At 36.8% G+C, this 10,000-nt stretch overlaps 1 protein-coding gene across 7 annotated transcripts in view; it reads left to right on the top strand.

The window, feature by feature from the left end:
* Positions 1 to 10,000, top strand: part of LOC106884094 (neo-calmodulin) — a 484,648-nt gene that overhangs the window by 403,254 nt on the left and 71,394 nt on the right. For all 7 annotated transcript variants that reach the window (XM_089340479.1, XM_089340481.1, XM_089340485.1 and 4 more), the window contains one exon: positions 7,362 to 7,572. In XM_089340479.1, the coding sequence (XP_089196605.1) occupies positions 7,362 to 7,572 (211 nt within the window). The remainder of the gene's footprint in view (positions 1 to 7,361; positions 7,573 to 10,000) is intronic.

Raw genomic sequence — 10,000 nt, 5'->3', positions numbered from 1 at the left:
ATGTGATTTCCTGCTCCCAAAATATACTAAAAACACAACAAAACCACTCAAAACACGGCGGTGAATGGGTGGATAGGTTTCTGTGATTAAATGGTTAACCTAATGCTACAGAATTAACAATTCCTACTTCACAGAACCTGTATTTGCCAATTTTTCCTGGAATTACGCAGTTATTTTTGCGTCTTCTATCGATTTTTCTCCACCTCTCTCACCCTCTCTCTCGTTCTCTTCCATCTCTCTCTGTTAACCAATCAATATATTTCTCTCACTCTTTCCATTTCTTCGCTGCAGTCTTCCTATCTATTTCCCTCTCTCAATCTCTCTCTCTATCTCTCTAAATAGCAACAATCGTATACCCCTCTGACAATCTACCTGTTCATGCTCTCTTTCTCATACTATCTCAGTCACCATATTCAATCTGCCTTTCTCTCCCGTTCTTTTGCTGCACATCTCCCTATCTCTCTCTACATATCCATCAATAAAAATATAAGAGTATGAATGACTATAGGGATGCATGTATCAATGAAAGTATGTCTGAATGCTTGAAGGCGTGGCGGTGTGGTAAGAAGCTTGCTTTCTAACCACATGCTTCCGGGTTCAATCCGTCTGCGTGGTACCTTGAGCAAGTGTCTTCTACTACAGACCGGGCGTTGCGTTGTGTTCTTGAGCAAAGCGTTTCATTTTACGTTGCTCTGTAATTATTTCGACATCTGACATGTGGCACCCATTGCACCTGTACAAGTAATGTCGATGGAGGGAGTCAGCTTATGTCTACACAAACATTTTGATCACTATAAACAAGTCATCTCATTACCCAGCAGAGTGAGAACCCTCATACGTCGTCAAACCCTCATACGTCGTCTGACAACGGGAGAGTCCATCATGATATGCGTGTGTGTGTGTGTGTGTGTGTGTGTGTGTGTGTGTGTGTGTGTGTGTGTGTGTGTGTACGTGTGTGTGTATGTGTGTGTGTGTGTGTGTGTGTGTGTGTGTGTGTGTGTGTGTGTGTTTAAGAAGGTTACTTCTTAATCACGTGGTCCCGGGTTCAGTCCCACTGCGTGGCACCTTGGGCAAATGACTTCTCCTATAGCCTCGGGCTGACCAAAGCCTTGTAAGTGAATTTGGTTGACGGAATCTGTAAGAAGCTCGTCACATATGTGTGCAGGGCGGTGAAGGCGCGTGACTCAGTGGCTAGGGTGCTCGGCTCACGGACGTAAGGTTGTAAGTTCGATACCCAACAACGCTTTGTGTCCTTGGACAAGACACTTTATTTCACTCTGATCCAGTCCACTTGGTCGGTAAAAATGATTAATGCCTGTATTTCAAAGAGCCAATTTTGTTACATTTTGTGCTACGCTGAATCTCTTCAGTTCGCGTGTCTGTGCCGTGCTCAGGCATTTGCACGTTAACTTCACGAGTAGGCTGTTTCATTGATCAGATCAATAGGAACACTCCACGTCATAACCGACGGAGTACCATTTATAAATAAATAAATATATCTATCTATCTCTCTCTCTCTCTCTCTCTATATATATATATATATATATATATATATATATATATATAAAGATATATATATATATATATATATATATATATATATATATATATATATATGCATACATATATATATATATTGTCAAATCGAATGATGGGACATTAAAAATAACAATAACAAAGAACAAAAGGACGTGCACATAGAATGCATTACCTTGATGCTCGATTAAAAGAGAAAGTTTTTGACGTTTCGAGCATAGCTCTTCGTCGGAAAGGAGAAAGAAATTCAGAGAAAGAAAGAAATCACTAACACCTCGTGTGTAGTTATATGATTGACCACTAACTCTAAAAGTTTTTTTTTTATTCTCTTTCTGTTTATTTCCTTGTGTTCCTTTCTGCTGAAGAGCTTCGGCTCGAAACGTAAAAGACTTCCTCACCTTCCCGAGCATCAAACTAATACACCTGCTTGTTGTTTATACACCTGTCTTCGTCTTTTGCTTTTCTGCAAATTTCAACTATATATATATATATATATATATATATATATTAAATCGAACCAGTACGCAACTGGTACTTAATTTATCGACCCCGAGAGGATGAAAAACAAAGTCGACTTTGGTGGAATTTGAAATATATATTTTATATATTATATATGCACAGTATGTACATAATGTATGTAAATGTAGTGTGTAAATACTCCATCCCCCATTAATTTCATCCCCGCTCACTCACCTTGGCTCCGTCGCTTCCGGTCCCTCTCACTTTCACTCTCTTTCCCATTCGCTCCCCCAACTAGTCACCACCTCCCATTTACCCCTCTGCTGCTCTCACTCCAATTATTCTCTCTCATGACTTCTCACTTTCCTTCTCTAACACCTCCCACCACCACCAACAACGACGACGGCTCCCATCCTCCTCTCTGACTGTTCCCTTTCTTCTTCCAGCATTTCTCTCTCTTCTTCTGACTGTACTCCTTTCCTTTACTCTTTTACTCCTTTACTCCTTCCTCCTCAAACAGCTTCTATTGCTTGTCTGACACTTTCCCTCTTCCCTCCTACATCTCCCACTTCTTTCGTAACCCTGACCCAAACCCTCCTTCACCTACTACTCTTCTTCTTCTCCTACTTCTACCCTTCCTCCACTATCAGCACCACCACCCCCTCCTTCTACAGCAATACAAATACGATATAAACCGAAGACGATTGTTAAAGACGATGAGATCCTAGAATTGAACCAGCGACCAAAGAAATTTCAGAAATCCTTCGATCAATGTGAAAAACATCGATGAAAATTTCCTGGAAATCAGCCAGAAATAACAAACAATCAAAGAATACTAAATAATAGATTCCTTTACCAAATAAATATCTACACATTTTCATATATTTCGATATATCTTATGTTGCCTACGTACATATACATACAAGCACATATGTATGTGTATATACATACATATACATACATATGCATATATGCGTTCATGCAAACATGTGTGTGTGTGTGTGTATTTGTATATATGTATGTATGTATTCCTTTTTTTTCCCCCCCTTCTGCAAACATTTTTTCTTTACCCAAACAACGAAGATTTGTGGGTCATCGATCTAAAATGACATCAGGCTCGTAATAATGGCCGTTGCTGTTGTTGTTGCTGTTGTTGTTGTTGTTGTTGTTGTTGTTGTTGTTGTTGTTGTTGTTGTTGCTGCTTCTGCTGGTGATAGGTCGGTGGTGGGTTGGCAGCGCTATTGTTGTATTGAGTGGTCTGATTGTTGTGAAAGGTTTTCTTAATGAGGACGGCCAAGTTTACAGAATTAATGCAGTATTTAAACAAACACCGACATTAACAGCGGCTACAACACCAGCAAGAAGAATAACAACAACAAACAACAACAAAGATAACAACAACAACAACTACAGTAACAATAAGTTCAACAACAACAAAAGCAATAACAAAATGTATGACTGCGATTTATGCAATGCTGTACTTTTAGACAATAGGGCGTATATTTTGGCAAAAGCGGGACAATTTCTCTATGACCTCAGATTTACATTAACTGGTGCACACTGCTTCAATACTGCAGTTTCCGACACTGATTTAGTACCGATACTGCAACGGTGTTGTAGTATTCACACCAACACTGTTGTAGTATTCACAACAACACTGTTGTAGTATTCACACCAACACTATTGTAGTATCCACACCAACACTATTGTAGTATTCACACCAACACTGTTGTAGTATTCACACCAACACTGTTGTAGTATTCACACCAACACTGTTGTAGTATTCACACCAACACTATTGTAGTATTCACACCAACACTGTTGTAGTATTCACACCAACACTGTTGTAGTATTCACACCAACACTATTGTAGTATTCACACCAACACTACTGTAGTATTCACACCAACACTGTTGTAGTATTCACATCAACACTATTGTAGTATTCACACCAACACTGTTGTAGTATTCACATCAACACTGTTGTAGTACTGGTAACAACACTGTTATAGTATTCACAACACTGTTTTAGTACTGGTAACAACACTGTTATAGTATTCACATCAACACTGTTGTAGTACTGGTAACAACACTGTTATAGTATTCACATCAACACGTTCACTACTGGTGGCACTTCTGTTAATATGGACACCAACACTATTGTAACACCATTATCAGGTTTGTGTGGGTGGTACAGATGGTAACGCTGTGAACATTAATTAATTTCCTTGACTAATGACTGAGTTCAATCCTGTCAGTCATCTTCGGCATTGCATTTTATCCTATCGTTCGTCTGCAGGAAATAATTAGTATATTCAATTCAATAGACTACAGCTGCTCAAACACATCACGTGTGTCTGTGTGTGTATATGTATGTATGTATGTATGTATGTATAAATGCATGCATGCATTCATGTACGCATGTATATAAGTTTGAGTGTTGTTGTGTACGTAGTTACACATTCTATCATTCAATAGAAATTTATGCAATTTATAAACACTGACACAAAGATGCACTATAGGCGCAAGAGTGGCTGTGTGGTAAGTAGCTTGCTTACCAACCACATGGTCCCGGGTTCAGTCCCACTGCGTGGCACCTTGGACAAGTGTCTTCTATTATAGCCTCGGGCCGACCAAAGTCTTATGAATGGATTTGGTAGACGGAAACTGAAAGAAGCCCGTCGTATAAATATATATATGTTTGTGTGTGTGTCCTCACCAACATTGCTTGACAACCGATGCTGGTGTGTTTACGTCCCCGTAACTTAGCGGTTCGATAGAATAAGTACTAGGCTTACAAAGAATAAGTCCTGGGGTCAATTTGTTCGACTAAAGGCGGTGCTCCAGCATGGCTGCAGTCAAAATGACTGAAACAAGTAAAAAAATATGTATATGTGTATCTATATATATACACACGTATACATCTATGTGTATATATATATATATATATATATATATATATATATATATTAAGGGCATTTATGTAAAGTAATGCCCTTAATATAAATGAATATATTTAAAGGGTATAATTAATAATTTTTCTCTTATGAGGTTTTTCACGCTGACTACTTGATAAATTCTTATAAAGATTTTATCCTATTTTTAATTATATACATATATATATATATATATATATATATATATATATATATATATATATATAGGGATGAAACTGCGTTTGTGATTAATCTTTACATTTTGCATCTTTTCATTTGTCTTGCTCGCTTACGTTCTAGCGTTTGCTGAATTTTTCTTGAGAACAATCTTTTCTTAGTGGTCAGACCATGGGTGGTCTTCTTCTAGCATAATGGGTGTCCACTTAGTGGTCATCCCTCTTATATGTATGTAATATAATTTTTCTGAATCTTCATATTTTTCAATATGCTAGGCCAATGGTTTTAAATTGATATTAATCAAATTAATATTCAATTTTTCACCCTTATTATTTAAATTATATATATATATATATATATATATATATATATATATATATATATATATATATATATATGTATATATATATATATATATATATATATATATATATATATATATATATATATATATATATACATATATATATACACCCAAAACCGCGCTAATTGCTTAGGAGTGAAATTTAGGATTTCTTGTTTTTCCGTGAATCGATTTTGATAAAACTTTTCCCAGCTGGTTTGCACACTATGGCAACACCATTCTTAAGTTTTCATTATTCTGTGTAACGAAGATGGCAAGCTGGTAGAATCGTTAGCACGCCGAGCAAAATGCTACTAGATCCACTGGCAATGTTTGGTCCGCTCGAGGCTATTGTAAAAGACACTTGCCTAAGGTGTCACGAAGTGGGGCTGAACTCAGAACTATGTGGTTTGGAAGCAAACCCTTTCCATGCCTGCTGTTTGTATTTGTATACATACATTATGAATATATATGTGTATGTGTTTTTTGTGTGTATGCACGTGTGTGTGTGATCATGTGTGTGTGTGTGTGTGTGTGTGTGTATGTGTGTGTGTGTGCTATTGCGTAACTGTCATCTCTGTCTTTACATTAGCAACGCTTTAAAAGTAATGCTTTGTGTTTATGCTCCATAACTTAGCGGTGCATCAAATACATATCGATAAGATAAGTAGCACACTTAAAAACCAATACCAGGATCGATATGACCAACTAATACCCGTCAAGGGTACGACCTTTACGGAAGCAGACTAATGAATGGAAGAAGTAACAAAAATAAATAAATATATAAATGAATACATGACTAATCAATATTTTTAGTAAATTGATAATTTTATATAATCGATATTTTCGTAAAACCGATAGATTTAAGTAATCGATAGTTCTATATCATTGTTACTTTTACGTAAACGATATTTTTATGTAATCAGTGCTTTATGTAATCGATATCATTATACTGGAGTTCAAATCCTATAGAAGTCGAATTTGTTTTCCATCCCGTTGGATCAATCAAAATCAGTACAGATCAAACACTCAGGACGATTTTATCGATTGTTCTCTCTCCCAAAATATGTGGATTTGTGTCTACGTTTTAAAAATCGATATTTTGTAAAATAATCATTATTTTAAATATCGATCATTTTAATTGATTTCTAAAATACCTTTTCACATCTCTTGCTGTTTTGTTTCTTGGTTTCATAATTTTTTTTTTTTTTTTTTGTAAAATTATATATATATTGTGTACCCGCCAGTCAGATAAAGACATTATCGCTACCTTTGGATCACATAATGTTACTATTATTATCGATCAGACTGACAAAGACACTCTTAACATAAAAACATTATCAGTACCCTTCAATCCAATTAAGATATTATTACGGATTGAAAGCCTTAAGCAATGATGTGTACAAACATAAACTTGTTCAGAGCTCTGATACGTTTCGGATATATTCGAACACATGAGAAAGCGTTCCTTGCAATTTGTCATGGATCGATCTGGATGTCATGAATCGATCTGGATGTCATGGATCGATCCTAGAACTGATTTGGCTTGTATACACTTATTTGCCTCCAACGTGGAGGCGCAATGGCCCAGTGGTCAGGGCAGCGAACTCGCGGTCGTAGGATCGCGGTTTCGATTCCCAGACCGGCCGTTGTGAGTGTTTATTGAGCGAAAACACCTAAAGCTCCACGAGGCTCCGGCAAGGGATGGTGGCGAACCCTGCTATACCCTTTCACCACAACTTTCTCTCACTCTTACTTCCTGTTTCTGTTGTGCCTGCAATTTTAGCATAATTTTTCCGCCCTTTCGTCTCTTCTCCTTTTGTCCTTATTTGGTCGTTTTGTATAATTTCTCCGCATAATTTGTCCGCCCTTTCGTCTGTTCTCACTTTGTCTTTTTTGGTCATTTTGCAGTGTCCCCAAAAGACTCAGCCAGGACACAGTCCGAAACCAAAACCAAACAACAAACACTCACTCGCCTTGTCAAGAATGGATGGTACTCCTGTTAGAAGCAGCTGCAGCCCCACATCGTCATCCGGCATGGAAACGGAAGGTGCCAGCGCCAGAGGTGAATTAGTAGGGGTCACGAAGCTAATGAATGGACTACAAGAAATGGGAATTGAAGGTAAAATAGAAAGAAATTTGTTTTCCTTTTTGCCAGATTTGTAGTTATTGTTGCTGTTGTTGTCGTTCTCCTTTTTCATGATTTTTATTTGTGGAATATTTTTATAATCAGTGGAGGCGCAATTGCCCAGTGGTTAGGGCAGCGGACTCGCGGTCAAAGGATCGCAGTTTTGATTCCCAGACCGGGCGTTGTGAGTGTTTATTGCGCGAAAACACCTAAAAGCTCCACGAGGCTCTGGCAGGGGATGGTGGCGAACCCTGCTGTACTCTTCCACCACAACTTTCTCTCACTCTTACTTCCTGTTTCTGTTGTGCCTGTAATTCAAAGGGCCAGCATTGTCACACTGTGTCACGCTGAATCTCCCCGAGAATTACGTTAAGGGTACACGTGTCTGTGGAGTGCTCAGCCACTTGCACGTTAATTTCATGAGCAGGCTGTTCCCTTGATCGGATCAACTGGAACCTTTGTCGTCGTAAGCGACGGAGTGCCAACTAATTTTTATAATCTGCATCTGCTCATTTCTCTCGGCGAGAATTGTACCTTGTTTATGTCGTAAGAAATTAGCTGATAAGAACAAAGCTTCTAAATTCGATGAAGACCTTCAAATGATTGCTTTGGTACAAGAGTAGAACGTCTGTCGTGCTCAAGTCTCACAGGCAACCTTTGACATTTCCATCCAGTGGGGGTTTTTTAGCCCAATATTTACATACTGATATAGATTTATCTGCTCCACGTTCCTCTATTAAAAGCGATTTCTTTCATGTCTCTCAAAGTCTGTAAATTCTTATGACGTAAACAATCGGTGCCCCAGCATGGCCGCAGTCTAATGACAGAAATAAGTAAAAGATAAAAGATGAAAGAAATTTATCAAACATGACAGGGAAAACGAAAAACAGAATCCGAAGACAGATTGATTGCGACGGAGATTCGAACCTGCATCAACCTAGGAACCAGTTGTTCATTAATGTATCCACTTACTGTTGTTCAGTGCAAATAATGTCGGCGAGGGAGACGGGGGACTGGTGAATAATGAGTAGTGTCCATCTACAATTCAAATGTAAATATGTACACAGCTAAATACTGGAAGTTTTGTGTTTTTGATTGGGTAGAGAAGGCCATCTTGGATAAAGAAACGAATGGGACAAAAAAGTGGTGGGAGTGAGTGGAAGAGAGAGCGAGAGACAGAAAGAAAAAGGAGAGGAGGAAGGAATGGAGAGAAAGAAATGTGTTGGGGTGGAGGGATGGAAGGGGGAAAGGAACTATAAATAAAAAAAAAATGTACAGGTGGTTTGCAGGAGCGGTGGAGAGGGTGTTGAAAGCATTAGCAAATTCAACATTTGCAGCAACAACAACAACAACAACAACAACAACAACAACTGCAATAACCAAGAACAAATACTACTAATACTGCTGCTGCTGATGCTACTTGCAAGAACAACAATAGCTACAAGAAGAACAATGAAGTCAATGGAATTAGGGAAGAGAAAAGGTTAAAAATTGATAGCAGACAACCATCAATGGATTCAGTGGAGTGTAAATAAAATTGTTAATTATCGGCTGTGTAATAGATTTCTGTTGGCAATTGGAATGTACATACGAGCACCCAACCAACCTCCCGCCCGGCCTCCCCCCCCCCACAGATATACAAATATATATACAGACATGTATATATATATATATATATATATATATGTGTGTGTGTGTGTGTGTAGATAAATATATATATATATATATATATATATATATATATACATGCGTGCATGCATACACAATATGCAAAAACATCTGTGTGGCTATTTGCCACTCTTTCCCTGTCAGAAATACGCATTTACATACATACATACATATGCATATATATGTATATATATATATATATATATATATATATATATATATATATATATATATATATATATATATGTATATATATATATATATATATATATATATATATATATATATATATATATGTATATATATATATATATATATATATATATATATATATATGTATATATATATATATATATGTATATATATATAGCACATATATATATATATATATATATATATATATATACATATTTAAATATATGCATATACATATTCACACACGTTTAGTTATATATACATATATATATATATATATATATATATATATATATATGTATGTATGTATGTATGTATATATATTTATGTATGTATGTATGTATGTTTATACATATATTTCTGTATGTGTGTGCATACATGCATGCATGTATGTATGTATCTTTGAATGTTTGTATGTACGCATACATGTATGTAGGAATGACACATATGTATAAAACATGAGATGTGCTTTAAAATATTGCGTAATACACTTCAGAATAATTGACTCGATGGATCAACGGGAGGTGACAGGGTGGCGGTCCGGTTGATTGTGGTGGTA

The sequence above is a fragment of the Octopus bimaculoides genome, chromosome 23 (genome assembly GCF_046866305.1).
Source record: "Octopus bimaculoides isolate indiv1 chromosome 23, ASM4686630v1, whole genome shotgun sequence".
NCBI lineage: Eukaryota > Metazoa > Mollusca > Cephalopoda > Octopoda > Octopodidae > Octopus > Octopus bimaculoides.
Note: the sequence above shows the minus strand (reverse complement) of the source record. Positions and strands in the feature narration are given on the sequence as shown.